Source organism: Bos mutus, chromosome 18 (genome assembly GCF_027580195.1).
Source record: "Bos mutus isolate GX-2022 chromosome 18, NWIPB_WYAK_1.1, whole genome shotgun sequence".
In the NCBI taxonomy this organism is placed as follows: domain Eukaryota; kingdom Metazoa; phylum Chordata; class Mammalia; order Artiodactyla; family Bovidae; genus Bos; species Bos mutus.
The window spans coordinates 8,273,085-8,295,840 of record NC_091634.1 but is presented as its reverse complement, the minus strand read 5'-3'; the positions used below and the strand labels follow the sequence as shown (position 1 = coordinate 8,295,840).

The window sequence follows — 22,756 nt, the reverse complement described above, 5'->3', positions numbered from 1 at the left end:
CCTCTTCTCTCCCTACCCCGCCCACTCCTTGTTCCTCCTCCCTCCCCCTCCTTCGTCTTCGTAACTGTCATTTACAGAACACTTATCATATGCTAGACCCTTTACGGTAATTTTCATTTAATCCTCACAACCACCATAATAACACATTCCAAACAATTGATCTGGCGTAATATACATGCCTAAATCCAGAACCCAGCAAATAATAGTACTTTCATGTTATTACACTTATAGATCGGTTAGAGTATGTGCTATTCTTATCCATGCCGCCCTGTCTTAATTTGACCTGTAAGGACCCTGGTCAGGTTCTTAGCACCTCACGTGCATGATGTCAGTAAATGTCACAACCATCCTAGGAGGCAGGTTTGGTTATAGCCATTTAGCAGTTAGGAGCTCAGAACCCCCTGGTCTTTGGTTGGGGGCTGAGCCGGAGCCTGTCTCACCAGGCAATGCCCCCTGCTTGGCAGCGGGATGACCCCCTCCCAGTCTAGGGGGCAAGGAGGGAGCAGTGCCCACCTCCCTGGGCTGTTACTAACAGCAGCGACCTAGACAGTAATAGTAATGCCAGCAGGAGTGATAGATGGTGTTTCTCAGGTGCCAGGTACTGCTCTGAGCCGTCCACGTGGAATGAACTCAGAATCTTTTTAACAACAGTTTTGACCCATTATCAGTGGGTATTCCATGCTGCTAGCATACTCATTACTTATGGAATATTTGCTCGAAAATGCATACATGTATTGATTGTACATTCGTGACCTGGATCACCATCCAGAAAGCACTTAAGAAACCTCAAACTCACAGTGCGCTTGGCACTGGGTAAGGCTGCTGCTGCTCCTGCGCTTAACAGAACCATGATCTTTGATCCAAAACCTTTGGGGCCAGGCTTGTGGGATTCAGGGTTTTTCAGATGCTGGAAAGGCAATGCTGGCTACATGTGTGCTGCGTGTAACGTGACACACTCACTTTTCTGTGGTCACATTGAAGGCGAGTCCTGTTACGTGGCTGAATAACGCTTTTCCCTCTGAGCATCAGTTGCAATCCGGTCAGGGCTTTCCAGCCTAAAGTTCTCAAAACATTTGTGGTTTTCAGAACCTTTGGGGTTTTGGAATTGCAGATAAGCATCATGGGCCTGTATGGCTGTTTAGAAAATGGTTTTTGTTACATTCTGCTGATGTGCACAGATGGGGGAAAAAACAGGCTGGATTAAACCAGTCCTGGGGTGCCCAGCTCAGCCCTGGTGAAGCTGGGATTTGAACTCGGGTCCAGCCACTTCTTGTAGAAGGTTCTTTCTGTCCCTGCTGCCCTGACATCAGGTACCCTTGGCTTCAGCTGTGTCCTGGGCCCAGGCCCTTGCTAACCTGGGCTCTCTCCTCCCCCACCTTCCCTGGCCTCCAGCTCCACGTGCAAGAAGCCTCTGGCAACCACTTGAACCCAGAGCCCAGCCAGCCGGCCCCCAGCGTGGACCTCGACTTCCTGGAAGATGACATCCTGGACTCGCCCGCGGCCGGGGGCGGCGGCGGGGGCGCGGGGGGCGCCGACCAGCCCTGCGACATTCTCCAGCAGAGCCTCCAGGAGGCCAACATCACCGAGCAGACACTTGAGGCTGAGGCCGAGCTGGACCTGGGCCCCTTCCAGCTGCCCACCCTGCAGCCCGCGGACGGCGGGGCTGGCCCGGCGGGGGCCGGAGGGGCTGCTGCCGTGGCCACGGGACCCCAGGCACTCTTCTCGGGGGGCGCTGACCTGCTGGGGCTCCAGGCCCCACCCACCGTGCTGACCCACCAGGCCCTGGTGCCGCCCCAGGACGTGGTCAGCAAAGCCTTGAGCGTCCAGCCCTTCCTGCAGCCTGTGGGCCTGGGCAACGTGACTCTGCAGCCCATCCCGGGCCTCCAGGGCCTGCCAAATGGCAGCCCCGGGGGTGCCGCAGCAGCCACGCTCGGCCTGGCCCCCATCCAGGTGGTGGGCCAGCCTGTCATGGCACTCAACCCACCCACCTCCCAGCTCCTGGCCAAGCAGGTGCCTGTCAGCGGCTACCTGGCCTCAGCGGCCGGCCCTTCGGAGCCAGTGACCCTGGCATCTGCTGGCGTCTCACCCCAGGGGGCCGGCCTGGTCCTCCAGAAGAACCTCCCCGCCGCCGTGGCCACCACACTCAATGGGAACTCAGTGTTCGGAGGGGCGGGAGCCGCCCCGGCGGCGGCCAGCGGGGCGCCCTCAGGACAGCCGCTGGCGGTGGCCCCCGGCCTGGGCACGTCGCCGCTGGTTCAAGCGCCCAACGTCATTCTGCACCGCACACCCACACCCATCCAGCCCAAGCCTGCCGGCGTGCTGCCCCCCAAGCTCTACCAGCTGACTCCCAAGCCGTTCGCCCCCGCGGGTGCCACGCTCACCATCCAGGGCGAGGCTGGGGGCCTCCCGCAGCCACCCAAGGCTCCCCAGAACCTGACTTTCATGGCGGCGGGCAAGGCCGGCCAGAACGTGGTGCTGTCGGGCTTCCCAGCGCCCGCCCTGCAGGCCAACGTCTTCAAGACGCCTCCGGCCACCACCACGGGGGCGGCCGCCCCACAGCCCCCTGGGACCCTGAGCAAGCCCATGAGCGTGCACCTCCTGAACCAAGGCAGCAGCATCGTCATCCCCGCCCAGCACATGCTTCCGGGCCAGAACCAGTTCCTGCTGCCTGGCACGTCGGCGGTCCAGCTCCCTCAGCCACTCTCAGCCCTGCCAGCCAACGTGGGCGGGCAGATCCTGGCAGCCGCGGCCCCCCACGCAGGCGGACAGCTCATCGCCAACCCCATCCTCACCAACCAGAACCTGGCGGGCCCGCTGAGCCTGGGCCCCGTGCTGGCCCCCCACTCGGGGGCCCACAGCGCTGCCCACATTCTCTCGGCCGCCCCCATCCAGGTGGGCCAGCCGGCACTCTTCCAGATGCCCGTGTCGCTGGCCGCCGGCAGCCTGCCCACGCAGAGCCAGCCGGCCGCCGCCGGGCCGGCCGCCACCACTGTCCTCCAGGGGGTCACCCTGCCCCCCAGCGCCGTGGCCATGCTCAACACCCCCGACGGTCTGGTGCAGCCCGGCACCCCCGCCGCTGGTGGGGAGGCTACGCCTGTCCTCACAGTGCAGACAGCGCCCCAGGCGCCCCCCACGGTCAGCACCCCACTGCCTCTGGGCCTCCAGCAGCCGCAGCAGCAACAGCAGCCGCCGCCGCCACCACAGGCCCCTACCCCACAGGCTGCCGCCCCAGCTCAGGCCACCACCCCACAGCCCAGCCCTGGCCTGGCGTCCAGCCCGGAGAAGATTGTCCTGGGGCAGCCACCCTCTGCTGCCCCCACGGCCGTCCTCACTCAGGACTCCCTGCAGATGTTTCTGCCCCAGGTAACCAAGGCCGCCAGGGCAGGGGAAGGGGCCTATGTGGAGAGGGGGCCCAGAGCTGGAACCAGATGCGGTTGAAGCAGCAAGTGGGTGGGGGGGGCCCGGGGGCCAGGAAGGGTGCCCAGAGTTGCCACCCCTGCCCCAGGTCACCGAGGAGGTGGTCCTGGGGCGACAGGGCCCAGCTGACTGACACCAAGACAGACAGACAAGGGGAGGGACAGAGAGGCGGCCCTCTTGCTGGAGGGTTGGAGAAGGGTCCAAGAGAGAGAGCAGGTGAGACACAGACAGACAGACAGACAGACGGGGCGGGAGAGATGGATGCTGGGGTGGAGCCGGAAGATGACTCATGGAACCAAGGGGACTGAGCTACCCCAGGTCAAGCCCCCTGGACTCTGGGGGCTCCCAATCCCCTGACTTCGGCGTCTAGCCTCTGGGTGTCCTCTAACTGGTTCCCACTACCCCCTTCTCCGGAGCACCCGTGGGGGCGGGAGTTGGGGTGTAGAGGCCTTGGGTGTGTGGGGGTGGCCTCTGACCCGCTGTGGGCTGCCCGTTGCAGGAGAGGAGCCAGCAGCCCCTCTCCACAGAGGGCCCCCACCTCTCCGTGCCCGCCTCGGTCATAGTCAGCGCCCCGCCTCCCGCCCAAGACCCAGCCCCGACCACCCCTGTCGCCAAAGGAGCTGGCCTTGGCCCTCAGGCCCCCGACAGCCAGGCCTCCCCGGCGCCGGCCCCCCAGGTAGACGAACCCCAGCAGCCTCTGTCCCAGCGCAGAGCAGCCCTGCCCCTCGCCCCTCTTCCCCACCCTCTCCACGCGCTCTCTGGCTGCCCTGCCTGCCTCTCTGTCTCGCTGGCTTGGGAAGCGGTGCTCTCCTTGGCTCCCCAGATGCTTCCTGAGGGTCTCCTGACGGCCGTGGATGCTTGAGACCACACTCTAGTCAGGGACACATGGTTAGGTCCTAGAATGATCATTTCCCTGTCTGGATAAGTATCTCACATTTTGAGGAAGACACCAAGAGGTCTAGATCCGAGCCTGGCTTTCCCTCCCCAAGGGGGTTTCTTCCACTCCTTTCCTACGAAGGGGCAAACAAAAAGACAACAGGGTTCTTTTCCTTCCATTTTTACGAAAACAAAAGCAGTACTCTACATGCATTCTGCACCGTTTATCATTTAGAGGTTCATCTTGGAGACTGTACTCCATTCTTTTACATGATCGCATAGTACTCCATTGTGTGGAGGTGCCCTTTATGTAACCAGATATTGTTGTCGGGAATTTAGGTCACTTTTGGTCTTTAGCTGTCGGATGAGCAAGGCTGCAAAGTACAACTCTGTACATATGTCTCTTTGTTGGATACATTCTAAAAGGACATCGCTAGGTCTGAAAGCATATGCATTTGTAATTGTGACAGATACTGCCAAACTGCTCCCTGTAGAGTATAAATTGGTTTAATGGATTATCTGTGGTTGATCAGTATATGATCTCTGGTTGTTTGCCCTCACCCTCAAGTGATATTGAATTTGGCCACTTGGGTAAGTGAAAAACAGTGTCTTCTTCTGTTTTAATTTGTATTTCTTTTACTGTAAATGAGGCTGGGCAGGTTTTTATAGATTTAGAGTTATTTGTGTTTTCTGTGGAATTATCTGTTGATACACTTGGCCATTTTCAAATTTGAGTTGCTGGTCATTTTCTTGTTGGTTTGTAGAAACTCTTTACATATGAGAGAAATAGACTTTGTCTCATATGAGTCATTAGCACATCAGCATATGAGATGTTGGGATGGGCCCCTTTTATTCTGGAGGGACAGATGTTGCACTTGTTCAAAAAGGATCCATGGGTAGGTAGATTAGGACAGGCAGAAAGAGGAGGAAATAAGATGAGCGAGGGCCATGCAGGCAGAAAATCAGCTAGACTTTGCCCGTCAATAGCCATGATTTCACTCTCAGGCTCTGCTACTCACCATGTGACTGGAAGCAACCAGCTTCTTCATTCCATCAACTGTTGTTTAGGGAAAAGAGAGCGCTAAGTATGTGCCAGGCCTTGTGCTAACCCTGGGCAAGTCCCTGTAACTGCTGAACCTCAGTTTCCTCACCTGGAAGATGGGGATAGTAGTTTCTTTATACGTCTACTAGGACGAGTAACTTAGTTGCTATGTGCTTTGCACAGAGTAAACAGTCCAAAAATATTTGCTATTGTTATTATTACTTGGGGACTTCCTAGGTGGCTCAGTGGTAAAGAACCTGCCTGCCACTGCAGGAGAGGCGAGTTCGATCCCTAGGTCAGGAAGAGCCTCTGATGAAGGAAATGGTAACCAACTCCAGTATTCTTGTCCGGGAAATCCCGTGGATAGAGAGGAACCTGGCGGGCTTCGGTCCATGGGGATCACAAAAGAGTTGGACGTGGCTTAGCGACTCAACAACAAATGATTGTTTTAGCTGTTGTGTTTGTGGCATCAAGCGCGGGTCAGTCCAGAGGGACAGGGGCCAAGATTTCCTCTGGTCATCTCTATACAGGAAAGAAGGGCAGGGGCCAGGGGCCACCTGGACTAGGAGAGACTCAGGTTGAAAGTACTGTTTTTGGGTGGTCAGACGTGGGCCTGGGTCCCTGGGGCAAGGGCAGTCCCCTCTGCGAGCCTTCCATCCTCAGCTGGAGCTCGGGGCTGGTAGGAGCCCTTCTGAGTGCTGTGGTTGAGAGCAGGGCAAGGCACGTATGTGATCTACCACTTCAGCGCCACATACCTGCAGGTGCTTGTCTGGACTCGCTCCTTGGGTGACCATCAGTACCAAGATGGAGCCTCCCCCAAGCCCCTTAACCTCCCTGGGCCTCAACTTCCTGAACTGACAAATGGGTATGAGGACAATGGCTGTTGTGAGGAATAAATGAATTAGTGTATGTAACGTGCTTCAACAGGACCGACATGTCGAAAGTCCTGGAGTGTGAGAGAGAAGCCCGGCGAATTTTCCATGAAGGGCCAGTAGTAAACGTTTTGGGCTTTGCGGGACTGTCACTATAGCCTAGAAATGGCTCTAGATAAATGAATGAGCGTGGGTGGGCTCCCATAAAGCCTTACTTATGCACACTGAAATTTGAATCTCCTATCAGAGTCAAAGAATATTCTTCTTCTTCTGACTTGTTTTCAACCATTTAAAAGCGTAAAAACTATTCTTAGCTTGCAGGCTGTCCAAAATGGTCGGGCCAAGCGGGCGGCAGGCCACCTTTGGCTTCTGGGCCTTAGTCTGCCAGACCTTTTGAGATCTTTATTTTATTATTTTGTAGATGTGCAAGACTTCACTTATTCAGTCCCCTATTGGTGAACACTTAAGGTATCCAGTCCCATGGAATCGCTAACGAACATTCCCCTTCATACATACTCTTATACCGGACTTTGCTCGTGCGTGAGAATGCCCATAGGGTGAATGTCTAGAAATAGAATTGCTGCATCAGAGGGTATCCAGTCGGCCCTCCGAATCTGCAGATTCTGCTCCGCTGGATTCAACCACCAGTGGATGGAAAATATTCGGGGAAAAATATTCCAGAAAGTTCCAAAAAGCACCATGTGAATATGCAGACAACTACTTCCATAGCATTGACATTGTGTGTGTGTGCATGCGTGCTAAGTCACGTCAGTCATGTCTGACTCTTTGCGACCCCATAGACTGTAGCCCGCCAGGCCCCTCTGTCCATGGGATTCTTCAGGCAAGAATACTGGAGTGGGTAGCCATGCCGTCCTCCAGGGGATCTTCCCAACCCAGGGATTGAATGCACGTCACTTATGTTTCTGGCATGGGCAGGTGGGTTCTTTACCACTAGCGCCATTTATTAGGTATTGTAGGTAATCTGCTGCTGCTGCTGCTGCTAAGTTGCTTCAGTCGTGTCCGACTCTGTGCGACCCCATAGATGGCAGCCCACCAGGCTCTACCGCCCCTGGAATTCTCCAGGCAAGAACACTGGAGTGGGTTGCCATTTCCTTCTCCAGTGCGTGAAAGTGAAGTCGCTCAGTCATGTCCGACTCTTCACGACCCCATGGACTGCAGCCCACCAGGTTCCTCCATCCATGAGATTTTCCAGGCAAGAGTCCTGGAGTGGGTTGCCATTGCCTTCTCCATCATAGGTAATCTAGAGGTGATTTGAAATATGTGAAAGGTTGTGTGTAGGTTATATGCAGATACTGCACCATGGGTATAAAGGACTTGAGCATCCCTGGATGTTGGTATCTGAGGGGGTGAGCCCCTGTGGACGTGGAGGGGTGGCAGTACGCACTGCCCAAGCACGCTATGGACCAATCCAGCTGCTCCTTCATGAGGTTCCTGCTGGTAAAGGCCTCTGTCAGCTTCCTCAACCCCAGATCAGCGACCCGCTCATTGCCTGCCATGTGGGAAGATGCATGCCCCCCCACTCCTGTGCTTCTCTCAAATTCTGCTTGACTCGAACATCTTAACATCTTCCCATCTCCCCACGGGCAGTTGGAATCTCTCAGTAAACAGTCCACTCATGTGGGAGCTTTAAAAAAAAAAATGTAATTATAAAAATAATTTCATGCTTCTCTAGAGGATTTAAAAAATACAGAAAAGAACTAAGAAGAAAAACAAATCACCCAAAATACCAGCGTGTAGAAGCTGCTGGCAGCACTTTTGGTATGAAGTCTTCTTTTAGCCTTACTTTTCTTCTTCTCATCCATTGCAAACATTTGTCCCTCTTGACATTAGGCAGTATATTCACATGGTTCAATCATGAAAAACCTTTTTTTTTTTTTTTAATCTTTTTTTCTTTTTATCTGTGGTGTATGGGATCTTAGTTCCCTGACCAGGGATTGAACCTGCGCCCCTGCAGTGGAAGCCCAGAGTCTTAACCACTGGACAGCCAGGGAAGTTCCAAAAAGGATTTTTAAGGTATGGGGGGAAGTATCCCACCCCATGCCTGCATTCCCAACCCTCCCCATAGCCTCAGCACTTAACTTTTTTGTATTTTCTTCCAGTTCTGTGCATATACAACCTTGTGCAAATATAGGTTAACATTTCTCTCTACCCAGCAGGTAGCACATTATCCATGTTCTTGGGTAGCCCGTGGGGCGTTTCCTTGGTCCTTTTGTTACAGTGGAGAAGTATTCCTTTGTGTAGATGGGGCTGGATGAGCTTTCATCCTCGGACATGCTGTCCTGATGCGCCTACCACGTCTAGGCTTTGGTCCTTCACATAGAGCTGCAGTAAACATCTGTCATCTCGTGTACATGTGTCTCTCTGGTCACTTCCCAGAAGCCTGTTTGCTGGATCAAAGCACAGGTGCGCTTAGAATTTGCACAGCAGCTGCTGAATTGCATTCCTCTGAGGCTGTAGCAAATGGTGCCAGCTTAGACTCCCACAGGCAATGTGCGAGTGCCTTTATGAGACATATGACTTATTTGTAATGTGTGCCTGAACTTGGCTCCATAGGGCACCTTTGATCTGCATCTCTCTTATTACAAGGGAGGTTGAGCATCTCTTGACCTATTTAAGCCTGTTGTGTTTCTTTTTCTACACTGTGTCTGATCATATCCTTTGCCCCATTTTTCTCACTGCTTGTTATTCTTAGTGATTTCCAGAGGCTCTTTTTATATGAGAGAGATGAGCTTTGTCTAGGCTGTCTTGTTGGTCAGTCACTAACTTGTGTCTGACTCTTTGCGACCCCATGGACTGCAGCACGCCAGACTTCCCTGTCCTTCACCATCTCCTAGAGCTTGCTCAAACACATGTCTGTTGAGTCAGTCATGCCATCCACCATCTCATCCTCTGTCGTCCCCTTCTCCTGCCTTTAATCTTTCCCAGCGTCAGGGTCTTTTCTAATGAATGGGTTCTTCAGATTAGGTGGCCTAAGTATTGGAGTTTCAGCTTCAGGATCAGTCCTTCCAATGAATATTCAGGGCTGATTTCCTTTAGGATTGACCAGTTTGATCTCCTTACTGTCCAAGGGACTCTCACTATTTCCCCCAGTATGTCATTTGCTTCTTGACTTGGTTTGGGGGGAGTGTGTGTGTATTTGTCCCTGTATTTTTATTGAGGTTGAGAATTTTTTAAAATATTTTTCAATTTGGGGGTTATTTTTAAGCTTTTCATTTTTAGTTAGTTTCAAACATATAGCAAAGTTGTAAGACTAGAATGTGGGAATAATACCCATGTGAGTTCTTTACTCTAAGCAGATGTTTTAGTTATCTGTTGCTGTGTAACGGATTATCTTTCTTCCAAAACTGAGCAGCTTGAAACAACAAACATTAACTTACCTCACGTGATTTCTAAGGATCAGGAATCTGGAAGCAGATTAACTGGGAGGTTCTGGTTTGTGATCTTTTGAGAGATTATAGTCAAGGTGTCAGCCAGGGCTGAGTCATCTGAAGGCTCGACCAGGCTGGACAGTCTGCTTCCAAGATGCTGCACTCCTGGGACTTCCCTGGTGGCCCAGTGGTTAAGGCTCTGTGTTTCTGCTGCAGAGGGTAAGAGTTTGATCCCTGGTCAGGGAACTAAGATTCCGCATACCGCACTGCGTAGCCAGAATAACAACAAAGATGGTGCACTGGTAGGGCTGCTGGTGGGAGAGGGCCTACGTAGAGAGAAACTGAGGCCTCCCCGAAGGGCGGCCCACATGATCCACAGTCGGCTTCCCCTGAGCACATAATCGACTAGAAAAAGAGCAAGGGAGCTGCCCAGGAGAGAAGCCAATCTTTTTTATAACCTAATCTTGGAAGTGACATGTGATCACTTCCGCTGAGTTCCTATGGCTGCAGAGACCAACCCTGGTACAGTGTGGGAGGAGCCTGAAAACAGGAAGGCGGGGATTGCTAGGGGCCACCCCTGATTGGAGCCTGAAAACAGGGAGGCAGGGATCGCTGGGGACCACCCCAGAGTTAACCACTGTAAATATTTGGCCACATTAGCTTTAGCCACGGCCCTCGCAACATGTATCCCTTTTTCTTTTCCTGAATCATTTGAGAGTCAATTGCAGACATCATGCTTCTGCACCCCCTTCATATTTTGATCTGATTATTTCTGTCTTTGAGAATAAGAGCATCCTCTCACTCAACCACCGCAGTCATCAGATCCAGTGCCTCTAGCATTGTGACAATACTGTTATCAAATTCACTGTCCATAATGCGGTGCAGCCAGCCGTCTAGCAATCGTGTTGTGGATCGCTGTCATTCTCTCACTCAGCATCTGGTCTGTGTTGCCACTTCATCGTGCCCTCTGAAGCCTGTGCTTAGGAGGGGAGAGTGCCAAGCGGGACAGCTCCCTTGGTCCTCACCGTCAGCTCCTCGCCTGCGGTTCCCACCAGCTTTCTTCTCTGGTTTTCTCTGTTGTAAATAGTCCCACGGTGGCCAGCCCTGTGAGCAAGAGCCTGAATATTCCTGATCACAAATTGCTGCAGGCGAGATTACCAGGTCCACTCGAGGCTCTTCTGTTTTGTTTGTTTCATTTAATATCTATTTATTTATTTCCGAACTTTAAACTTTATATTTTGTATTGGAGTATAGCCGATTAACAATTTAGTGATGGTTTCAGGTGAGCAGCCATACATGTACATGCATCTATTCTCTCCTAAACTCCCCTCCCATCCAGGCTGCCACATATCATTGAGCAGAGTTCCCTGTGCTCTACAGTAGGTCCTTGGTGATTATCTATTTTGAATATAGCAGTATATACATGACCTTCCAAAACTCCCTAACTATCTCCTTCCCCCTGCCCACCACCCCGCCCCCAACCAGGAAACAGTAGATTAGGTTTTTAAGTCTATGGGTCTCTTTCTGTGTTGTAAGTTCATTTGTATCATTTGGACCCGTCATTTTGGTTCCCTGGCCTCAGTGTCTGATCTGTGAAGTGGGTCAGATACGATCACAGCTCTCAGGACCATGGAGAGAGCCCATGAGTGGGTACACGTTCCCAGCCGCAAGCGCTGGGTCAGTGGGCGCTCTCCGTGGGGTGGATTCTGTGACCCAGAGCAGAGAGGTGCCAGTTCAGTGTTGGGTGCCCAGCTGTTGCCCGTGGTTCAATAGCAGCTGCTGAGGTTTGAGGTTCCTGGAGAGGTGACCTTTAGGGGAGAAGGATGCCCTGACTGAGGTGTGTTTTAGGTGAGGTCACTGTGTACGTGTTACAGACTAGTGCTTAGATTGCATATGCAAGCCTGATACACACACACACACATGCACGCACACACTCACACCCATACCTGTAGGTTTCCACGACCCCCAGGTAGCCATGCAGCCACGACCCCACAGGTACAGGTCATGGACACTTAGAAGGGGACTCGTAACTCATGTGCTGGCATCCAGGGGAACTCGACCCTGACCTTGACCCTTGGTTTCCATCCTCATCCCCGGCTCCCCCATTCCCAGCGTGCCCTCCTCAACCATTGGCCCCCACCCCCACCCCCAGTTCTCAGCAGCCGCAGTCTCCCTGCTGGTGTCTGTTCTCCTGGGTCAGCTGGACTGTCAGCCCGGCACACTCCCCACCCCCCCGCACTTGCTGCTGTGCTCTGCTCCCTGGCCCCCTCTGCCTACCTGCCGCAGGCAGCTGGTGTGGTGCTCCCGCCGCCACTGCTTCCTCTGCTGCTGCTCCCAAAGCCTGCAGAGCTCGCCTTCCTCTGGGGGGAGGGGGGTCTGGGGGGCAGGGGCGGAGATCAGAAGGCAGAGGTACGGAGTTGGGGGGGCAGATGGTGGGTCGAGAAGGGATAGGTTGAGGGAATGAGGTAGGTGGACAGGTCGGGGGTGGGGGGCAGGTACAAGGTGGGGGACGGAGGTGGAGTGGTGAGAAGGATGGCGGAGGCGGGGATCAGGACAAGGGGTGGCCAAGAAGGGGGGCAGGGCTTCCGGGCGGGAGTGGCTGGGGTCCCCAGTGTCTTGGGGCCAGGGGAGCCAAGGTTGGTTCTGATCCCCGCCCCCTCCCCTCTCCCTCCTCCCCTGCCCAGATCCCCGCAGCGGCTCCGCTGAAGGGCCCCGGCTCCTCCTCTTCCCCGTCACTACCTCACCAGGCCCCCCTGGGGGACAGCCCCCACCTGCCGTCCCCTCACCCGGCCCGGCCCCCGTCCCGCCCCCCATCTCGCCCCCACTCCCGCCCCCCTTCCCAGCCTCAGAGCTTGTCCCGTCCCCCCTCAGAGCCCGCCCTGCACCCCTGCCCTCCTCCCCAGGTCCCCCCTACCCTGCCTGGCATCTTTGTCATCCAGAACCAGCTGGGCAGCGCCCCCCTCCGCAAGCACCCCGGCCCCCACCGCCCCAGGCCCACCCCAGCCCCCACTGCGACCCCCATCCCAGCCCCTGGAGGGGCCACTGGCCCCCGCCCCCCACCTCCCTCCGGCCTCCACCTCCACTGTCGGGGTCGCCTCCACCTCCTCCTCCGAGACGTCCTCCCGGCTGCCAGCCCCCACGCCGCCTGACTTCCAGCTGCAGTACCCACCCAGCCAGGGGCCCCACAAGTCCCCCACGCCCCCTCCGACCCTCCACCTGGTCCCTGAGCCCGCAGCGCCCCCCCCACCGCCTCCTCGGACCTTCCAGATGGTGACCACCCCCTTCCCGGCGCTGCCCCAGCCGAAGGCTCTTCTCGAGAGATTTCACCAGGTAATGGAGGCAGGGGCCAGCCCACCACCCACGCCACACCCCCACCCTCCCTGCCAGTCCAATTCCTTCCCGCTTTCTGGCTTTCTCTTCACCCCCGTTCCTGGTTCCTGGCTGCCCCTGCTCCTAGCGTGTTCCCCCGCCCCAAACCACCTGTCCCCCTCCTCAGGTGCCGTCTGGGATCATTCTCCAGAGCAAGGCCGTGGGGGCCCCCACCGCCCCACAGTCCTCCGCCAGCCTGGGACCCCTTGCCAGCCCCACTGCCTCCGTGCTGGTCAGTGGGCAGGCTCCATCCGGGACCCCCACCACCCCCAGCCATCCCCCCGCCCCAGCGCCCATGGCCACCGCAGGTAGGGGAGAGGGAGCCCGCAACAGAGCCATGGAGGGGCCCGAAGCAGGTGGGTGGGAGTCACAGGGAGGACATGTGGGCCAGAACTGTGGGCACCGGAGCCCAAGGGTCACCCAGATCTCCAGGGACAGGGACGGTGGAGGGGGGCGGGCTGTACTCCCCAGATCCCCTCCAGGCGCACTCACTTTGGGGCCGCCATAGCCCCCGAGGCCCAAGAACCAGAGCAGTAGAGGGTGCAGGGTCTCTGGGGGCCTTTGTGCCCGTGACCCCTGAGCCCTGTCTGCCCGCACCTCCACCCCAGGCCTGCCTCCTCTGCTTCCTGCCGAGAGCAAAGCCTTTGCCAGCAACCTCCCAACCCTGACCGTGGCCAAGGCCGCCCCTTCTGGGCCAGGGAAGTCCTCCGGGCTGCAGGTAAGGGGCACCCAGAGTGGCGGGCTAGGGCCCAGGCCAGGTCGCTGGGGAACTGTGATGGGGCTGGAGGGGAAGGGGAGGCCGGCCGGCAGGCAGGCAGGGAGGTAGAGATGGGCAGAGACACAGCCAGGTCGGGGGTAAGACATCCGGCCAGTCCAGGCTGGGGCACGTGGGAAACCAAGACAGTTGAACGGAGATCCACCCCCAAACACCGAAACGACAGAATGAGGATGGGAGAGATGGCCTGAGAGAGACCCCAGGCGGTCACTGGGGGCATGAGCAGGTGAGAGATGGAGGCTGCAGGAGGAGGGACTGTGTTGGCTCAGGACAGGCGGGGGGGAGACCCTAAAAGGAAGGACAGGGCAGGGTGGCCAGCAAGACACTGAGTCAGAGATGGCAGAGGGACTGCCTTGGCGGTTAAGACTCCGCACTTCCAGTACAGGGGGCATGGGTTCAATCCCTGGTTGGGGAACTAAGGTCCCACATGCCTTGCAGTGCAGCCAGAGAAAAGAGAAGGTGGTGATGGGGGTGGGGGGAGGGGAGGATGTGGTCAAGAGGAGAGCTAGGATGGTGGTACCCAGGCCAGAGGGGCATAGGCAGGGAAGGTGGAGGAGACTGAGGCAGAGACAAGATTCAAGAGAGCCTGAAAGGGAAGAATAGGCAGGACAAGGGAAGTCAAGGTAGAGATTTTGGCAGGGGTGGGAGGAAAGAGGCCGTGCCCATCAGGTGCTGGACAATGAGGGGGGATTTGTGGGCCTTTTGATGGGCAGGGAGGGAGGTACCAGGTGGAAGCTGAGAGACCCAAGCCTGAGAAGGGGCTGGAGGAGGCGACCCAGGTGGATGCCTGGGGCTTGAGCCTGCCTGTAACCCTCTCCTTGCTGTGTCCCCCCAGCCCTGGATCCAGCCCCAGTCTTCCCCGCAGGTTGAGTGTGCTGGGTGGGCAATCCTGCAGCTAGGACCTGGACCCCATCTCGGGTGACATCAGCCCCTCCCATCTTTGTCCCAGGCTGGGGCGTGGAGAGGCTCAGGTGCCAAGGGAACGCTCCTCCGTCACGAAACCCCCCTCACTGGCTTCTCTCTCCCCCACAGTATGAGAGCAAGTTGGGCAGCCTGAAGAAACCCCCCACGCTTCAGCCCAGCAAAGAAGCCTGGTGAGCTCTGCGTGTGCCTCCTCGCCCGGCACTGTCCCCCGCTGTGGGTTCGGGAAGTGTCATTGACCCCTCCCCCTCCCCCTCTAGGGAGAGGGGTGGGAATAGTAGTGATTATAGGCTGAATGACGAGGATTCCCTGTGGCTGTGTTAGCAGCATTCGTGGGGCAGCTAGGCTGCTGGCTTCAAGCGGGCGGGGGTGGATATTTGGTGTGGCTTGGTCACCGCAGTACCCTGAGCGCCTCGGACCCGGCTGGCAGGCAGTGTCTCCTGTCCGGGGGTTGGGGGGTGTGTGTTCAGGTGGACGAAGGGATGCCTGGGGGCCAGTGTGAATGGATAGATGGACGCTACCCAGGCAGGTGCATGGCTGGACGGATGGCTGTTGGGGTGGGTGGGCGGGTCCGTGTTGGATGCTCGCGTTCTGTCCCTCTCTCCTGCCCTCCGTCCACTGAGAGTGTTGGTCAGATCCTCATCGGGTGCCCAGTCCTATGCTGGACTCTGGAAACACTGGACAGACCAGGTCCCGCATCCACTGTGTGTGAGGGCTGCTGGCCTTCAGCACTGGGTACAGACAAGGAAGCATGTCTGGTGGGAGAGACAGCCATACATAGTAGGCGATAGTCTACTGCTCAGTGAGAAAGCAGATCTTATTAACCAACCACGCAAGGGCCCAACCTCCCTGCCCGCCTCCCCAAGCCTGCTGCTGGGTTCCAGGTAGAGCGGGGACATGCTGACCCCAAGTGGCAGGAGATGGTATTGCATGGAAGGTGAGTCGCACGCTCTGGCATCTAACTCCCAGCGCTGCCTCTAGCTGCTTTGGATCCGTGACTTCATCTTCGCAGGCCTCAGTTTCCTCATCTGTAAAATGGGCATAAGGATAGCACTTCCTGCCATTGGTTGTCCCCAGAGATACAGTGAGGGAGGCCAGGCACACGTTCACACGTATTTCTGCAGCGTTCCTTCCCTCCTCGTTGTCTGCCTTGTGGCCTTGGGGCTCAGGGTCCGGTTCTGCCGTCTCCTGGCCTCACCACGAGTTGTCTGTGTGTGTGGTCCTTCCCCCGACCCTCCCAGCTTCCTGGAGCATTTGCACAAACATCAGGGCTCCGTCCTGCACCCTGACTGCAAGACGGCCTTCCCCTCCTTCGAGGATGCCCTGCACCGCCTCCTGCCCTATCATGTCTACCAGGGTGCCCTCCCCTCCCCCAACGACTACCACAAAGGTGAGGCCTCCCCTGGGTGTGGAGGCGGGAGGTGAGGACCAAACAGGGTGCAGGCGCCCTTGACTGTGGGTCCTTCCCCAACATCTGGGTCTCTGGACCTCTTCCTCCGCAGTGGACGAGGAGTTCGAGACGGTCTCCACGCAGCTGCTGAAACGCACCCAGGCCATGCTCAATAAATACCGCCTCCTGCTGCTGGAGGAGTCCCGGGTAGGGTAGCCTGTCACCTTTCTTCCTGGGGGACCCTGCCCTTCCCCCACCCCCACCCCGCCGCTGCAAGGAGGGAGGGAGGGAGGGATCAGATCACAAGAAGGACAGTTGGGAATCTGTTCCCATCCATCCTTGGCGACCGCGTCCCCTCCTCCACCTCGCTTCTTCACTGGCTCATCTAATCGCCTCTCCCCCTCCCTGCCCCCAGAGGGTGAGCCCCTCCGCGGAGATGGTAATGATCGACCGAATGTTCATTCAAGAGGAAAAGACCACGCTGGCCTTAGACAAGCAGCTGGCCAAGGAGAAGCCAGGTAGGTGAGAGCGGAGGGAGCCGGGTCCCCGCCGCCTCCGCAGGGTGCGGCGCTTTCCCTCACTCTGCCACTGGGCGGCGCCCGAGCCCAGCCTGAAAGCCCTGAGAGTGGACCTCCGCTTCCTGCTCATCCCATCATCCTGTGTCCATTTCGCCCCCTCAATCCTGGACCTGGAGGGAGGAAACGTTCTGCCACCCCCGGGGGCACAGAAAAGCGGAAGAGCAGAGCCAGGACTGGGGTGAAGCCAGCAGAAGTTAGTGGGTTGCAGAAGTTAGGTGGTGTCCTCTGTCCGGTGCCGAGGGCTGCTGGCATATTACGGGGACTTGGAACTTGGGGAAAGGGTCTTGCCTAGCAGTGTCCTCGTGAGTGAAGGGCTTAGCGGGCCCGGCAGATGGTCAGTACTCAGTGGACACCGGCTCCTCTCAGCTCTGCAGGGGCCTCCTGCCTTGGCTAACCCCCAGGGTTTTCTTGGCCCCCTTCTACAGATGAGTACGTGTCTTCCTCCCGCACTCTCGGCCTCCCCGTCGCCGCTTCTTCCGAGGGACACCGGCTGCCCGGCCACGGCCCGTCTCCGTCCTCGGCGTCCGGGGCCCCAGCCCAGCCCCCTCTGCACCTGCCCACCAAGCTGGTGATCCGGCACGGCGGCGTGGGCGGCTCCCCCTCCGTGACCTGGGCGCGGGCCTCCTCGTCCTCCCTGTCTTCGTCCTCCTCGTCCTCCGCCGCCTCCTCCCTGGACGCCGACGAGGACGGCCCCATGCCCTCCCGCAACCGGCCGCCCATTAAGACCTACGAGGCCCGGAGCCGCATTGGGCTCAAGCTCAAGATCAAACAGGAAGCTGGGCTCAGCAAGGTCGTCCACAACACGGCTTTGGACCCGGTGCACCAAACGCCGCCGCCACCCCCCACCTCCCTCAAGGCGGCCGAGCCCCCGCCCCGGCCCCCGCCGCCGCCCCCCGCCCCGGGCCAGATGAACGGTACGGTGGACCACCCGCCACCGCCGCCGGCAGCCGCTGACCGCAAGCCCCCGCAGCCGGCCCCACACTGCCCCCGTCTACCCCTCCGCAAGACCTACCGTGAGAACGTGGAGGCCCCAGGTGTCGGGGTGACCGAGGGGGCAGCGGCCGCGGCCGTGGGCAGAGCCCGGGGCGGCAGCCCGGCCCCGCTGCCCACCAAAGTGGACGAGGCCACCAGCGGGCTCATCCGCGAGCTGGCGGCGGTGGAGGACGAGCTGTACCAGCGGATGCTGAAAGCCGGCCCGGCTGACCCTGCGGCGGGCACCGGGCAGGGCAGCGGCAGCCGGGAGCCCGGCTGGGAGGCGCCCCCGCTGCCCCCCGCCAAGCGGCGCAAGTCCGAGTCGCCCGACGTGGACCAGGCCAGCTTCTCCAGCGACAGCCCACAGGACGACACGCTCACAGAACACCTGCAGAGCGCCATCGACAGCATCTTGAACCTCCAACAGGCCCCCGGCCGGACGCCCGCACCCCCGTACTCCCACGCCGCCCCGGCGGCCGTCACGCCCACCTCCCCGACACCCCTGCACAGGCCGGAGGCCTACCCGCCCTCCAGTCACAACGGTGGCCTCGGCACCAGGACGTTGAACAGATAACACTGGGCTGGACTTCCCTTCCCTGTCCCCTTTCTCCGCAGGGACGCAGCGGGGAGCAGGGAGGGGGACAGCCGGGCGTCTGACCTCAGCCTCCTGGGGTACACGAGCCGGGGACCCCTTGAGTTTTTCTTGCCTAAGTTATTTGAGTCACAAAGGCCTCGTCCCCCCCCACCTCCTGTCAGCCGGGTGGTTGGGTGGGGTCGTGGATTTCGGGGAGGGGGGCTCTAATGTACAAGGTCTCCCCTGCCAAAGGAGGGGGTAATCCTGGTGTGTCGTTTCCTGTTTCTTCCCATATCCAGCCACGCTCCGCCCCTCCGCCCGGGGGACACGTGCGCATTGGCCAGGGAGGAGGGCTCCCTGGCGGTCCCCACCGCTCACACGCATCCAGGTACCCGGTTTGCCCGCGTGGCTTCAATCTGTCCCTGCACCCGTCGCTGGCAGGGTCCGCGTCTCTCCAACGCCCCCCACAGGCCAAGACAGGAAACGCAGGGAAAGGGCGGCGTGAGCCTGCCTCCCGGGACCCGCCACCTGGCAGTGCGTGCCTGCGGGCACCCGTGTCACATCCGTGTGTGTGTGTGTGTGTGTGTGTGTGTGTGTGTGTGTGTGTGTGTGTGTGTGTGTGTGTGTGTGTGTCCCTCTCCGTGTCCTATGTCTCTCTGTATGTGCTCGAGTGAGAAAGATTTCAAAAGCCTCCAGTCCCTCGACTGAAATCCGAGCACCTCCCAAACAAAACCGGGATCTTCCTTCTACCCCCTTCCCCAGCCAGTCTTCCCCTCTGTTCTTCCTGCCGCCAGCCACCCGCGCCAGATTTTGAAATCTTGGAGACAAAACTAGTACTGTAAGATAAATTTTTTTGTACTGTATTTATTGTGTATAACGATTTTTTTAAAAGGAGAATTCTGTACATTTAGAACTCTTGTAAATTAAAAAGCGATCCTTTTTTTAAAACTGTACTGACGCCCCCCCGCCCGCATTGCTTTGGGATTTTCGGGAACTTGTTTGGAGTCTGCGGGTTGGGGCGACAGGTGGGTGGAGAGGGGGATTGTGGGGACTTACTACACATTAATTTGTGAGCCCCTGCTGGGGGCCAGGTCCTATTCTAGGCACAAGGGTGCAGCTGAATATGATGGAAGCGCCTGTTCTGGGAGGCCCGACTTCTTAGTGAAGGGGGCAGACAGTGAAAAACTCAATCAGCCACGTGTTTTTGTATCATTCCTGGTGCGGTTCTGTGGTCTCCCGGAGCATGGAATTCGTCAATGTGTAACCATCCCTCCTGGGAAAAATATAGGGCTAGCTTCCGGCCAGCCTCTGATCCACATTTTTGTCAAACCCTCAACACATCACTTTGTTTTTCTGTTTAAAGACCCTTCACTTAATATATAGTGTTGATTCTTAACACTGATCACACAGCCAGCAGCATTAACTCATGCCAGAATGAAGCTTCTGTAACACGGTGTTTTCTCTGTAAGGCACATCCTACCCTCCTTAGGCTTAAGAACTCAAGAACCTCGGGGGCTATTTAAAACAGCGAAGTCAGCAAAAGCATCAAAATGTGAATACACCCGCAAAAGGATGCATGGTTTCAAGTAGGAGAGCGTCCTCACCTATTCAGCACTCAGTCGGAAACATGCCTGCTGGACCACTCAACGTTTTCGCCACTCTGTGCATGTCCGTGGAAGTACCACGGATTTTTGGCAACAGACAAAAGTTCCAACAAGTAGATGAATTCACAAGCAGGGTACCTGCTAATAGTGAGGATTGACTAAATGTGTACAGTGTCAGAGATATGGGGGCAGTCAAGCAGGATATGTTAGCTTCCCATGGATACGAAAAAAGGTACCTCCGGGAACTTCCCTCATGGTCCAGTGTTAAAACTCCACGCTGCCAATGTAGGGGGTATGGGTTTTATCCCTGATGGCTGAACTAAGATCTCACATGCCACCCGGTGCAGCCAATAAACCAAATCACTTTATATGAAAAGAACAAAAAAACACCCAATTGGGTGGGTGGCTTAAAAGAAATTTATTCTCTCAGTTCCAGAGGCTAGAAGTTCCAAATCAAAAGTGCGGTCAGGACTACCGTTCCCCTAGAGACAAGGGGAGGGTCCTTCCTTACATTTTCCAATCTCTGGTCATCCCGGGTCTTCTTTGGCTGTTAGCTACATCCCTCCATTCTCTCCTGAGCCATTTCCCCTCAACATCGGTGTGTCTTCTCTTACGAGGACACCAGCCATATTGGATTTGAGCCTAGCCTACTCCAGGATGTGCTGGTGTTAACTAGATGACATCTGCAAAGACCGCATTTCCAAAGAAGATCACAAATTCACAGGTAATTCACTCGGGTTAGGACACTGGCATATCTCTTGGGGAGACGCAGCTCAATTGGACACAGCAGCTGCTCGTTCCTAGAACCCTTTTGTGTGAACTAGAAAACAGCACCCCCTTCCTCTGGGAATTTGGAGAGCAGCACATGACCCAGATTCCAGCCCCCTTCAATCAAGCCAGTGCTTTGTGCAGTGAACAATCTGCCCAACCGCACATGAAGGCCCTCAGGATCAAGTGGGAAGGGAAGACTTCTTTGAGGAGGTGACATCTGAACAGAGAACTGCATTAAAGAAGGGAGGGGACCACAGGAAGAGAGTACTCAAGGCAGCGAGAACAGCCAGTGCAAAGGCCCTGAGGCAGGAGCGTGGATAGAATGTAAAACCGCCAAATGGGTCTGTGACTGGAACCTGGGGAAGAACGGGGTACAGACAAGAGGTGAGGTCAGTGGGAACAAAGGGGGCCTATCCTGTAGGATCCAATAGCTCCACGCTGAAAACTTCGCTTTTACTCTAAGAATGAGGCAGGAGCCACCGGCGGGTTCTGCGCAGAGGGCTGAGCTGACTTCGTTTTCCCAGGCGCCCTCTAGCGGCCATGTATGCAACCTACAGGGCAAGGAGGCAACGGCCAGTCAGGTGGATGTTACGGCGGCTGGACTAGGGTGATCCACCCCGGTCCTTGGCAGGCTCCTGGGGGTGTTTGGGAGGGGAGAAGCAGATATATGGGATCTCAAGGAGAGAGACCTCCCCCCCACCGCCAGCTCTAGACCTACTTCCCCCGCTTACGTAATAAAGCACTAAAGGAGAACAGCGGTTCTCAACATCCTTGAATCCTCGCAGGCTCCTGGAAGACCTCACGTAGCCGTGGAAAGAAGTTTGCCAGTCATTTCCACCGGCTAACATTGGAAAGCTAGCTGAATGCAGCCCAAATGCAGCCCAAGCAGAGGGACATGATGAGTAACGTTTCCAGAACACATATCTTGGGCTCCCAGCACTTCACCTGGGATATCTTATTTGATGCTCACAGAAGCTGCCTTGTGGGAATTAATAACCCCATGTTGCAGATGAGGAAACTGAGGCCCCGAGGACTGTAGCTTACCAGGCTCCTCTGTCCATGGGATTTCCCAGGCAATAGTACTGGAGTGATTGCCATTTCCTTCTCCACCGGATCTTCCCGACCCAGGGATCGAACCCGGGTCTCCCGCATTGTAGACAGACGCTTTACCATCTGAGCCACCAGGGAAGTCCTGCATACAAGGCTTTGACAAGTCTGCTGTGCAGAAGCCAGAGACAGCCTCCCCCCCAAGCCCCGGGGTATGAGACCAAAACTGACCTTAGCTTCTACAGTTAGCCTTTGGCATATTCGTTCTAAGATGCTAGATGCAGCAGAGTGGGCATCTGGAGAGTGTTCAGTCGCTCAGTCGTGTCCAACCCTTTGTGACCCCATTGACTGTAACCTACCAGGCTCCTTTGTCCTTGGGATTTCCCAGGCAAGAACACTGGAGTAGGTTGCCTTTTCCTTCTCCAGGGGATCTTCTTGACCCGGGGATCGAAACCGAGTCCCTTGCATCTCCTGTATCGGCAGGTGGATTCTTTACCACTGTGCCACCTGAGAAGCCCCTTTCTACAGCTGAGCCATCCAGAAAAAGAAGCCAGAAATGACTACCTCTGGGCCCAAGTCACCTGGACACGGAGCGCGACTGGAACCCAAGACTGACCAGTGTCCCAAGTGAACAAACTCACTGGCTGCTTTCTCCATTTTTTTTTAATTATGAAAAAATACCCATAACGTAAAATTTATCTTCGTAACCACATCAGCATTAAGACATTTACACTGTGCAACCATCAATCTTCAGAACTCATTTCATCAATTTTTTTTTTCATTTGGCTGTGCTGGGTCTTCGTTGTAACATGAAGGATTTTTTGTTGTTGTTTAGTTGCAGCATGTGGGTTCATAGTTTCTTGACCAAGGATCGAACCTGGGCCGCCTGCAATGGGATCTCAGAGTCTTAGCCATTGGACCACCAACCTGTGGTCAGCCTGGAAGTCAGGAACTCATTTCATCTTGCAGAACTGAAACTCTGTGCCCATGAAACCATGATCCTGTCCCCCCTCCACTTCCACCCAGCTCCCCCACGACCACCATTCCACTTTCTGTCTCTGAATCAGACTACCCTAAGCATCTTGTATGAGTGGAATCACAATATGTGTTCTTTTGTGAGTGGCTTATTTCACTCAACCTAATGTCTTCATTCATGTTG

The 22,756-nt window shown here is 56.5% G+C and overlaps 1 protein-coding gene across 1 annotated transcript in view; it reads left to right on the top strand.

Moving 5' to 3' along the window:
- Positions 1-19,128, top strand: part of BICRA (BRD4 interacting chromatin remodeling complex associated protein) — a 74,411-nt gene extending 55,283 nt beyond the window's left edge. Inside the window, 11 exon segments of the mRNA XM_070387422.1 lie at positions 1,393-3,363; positions 3,917-4,093; positions 12,281-12,547; positions 12,549-12,926; positions 13,093-13,273; positions 13,574-13,683; positions 14,773-14,834; positions 15,903-16,051; positions 16,164-16,258; positions 16,467-16,569; positions 17,055-19,128. Coding sequence (XP_070243523.1) covers positions 1,393-3,363; positions 3,917-4,093; positions 12,281-12,547; positions 12,549-12,926; positions 13,093-13,273; positions 13,574-13,683; positions 14,773-14,834; positions 15,903-16,051; positions 16,164-16,258; positions 16,467-16,569; positions 17,055-18,175 — 4,614 coding nt within the window. The 3' untranslated portion in view covers positions 18,176-19,128.
- The last annotated feature ends 3,628 nt before the right edge of the window (positions 19,129-22,756 follow it).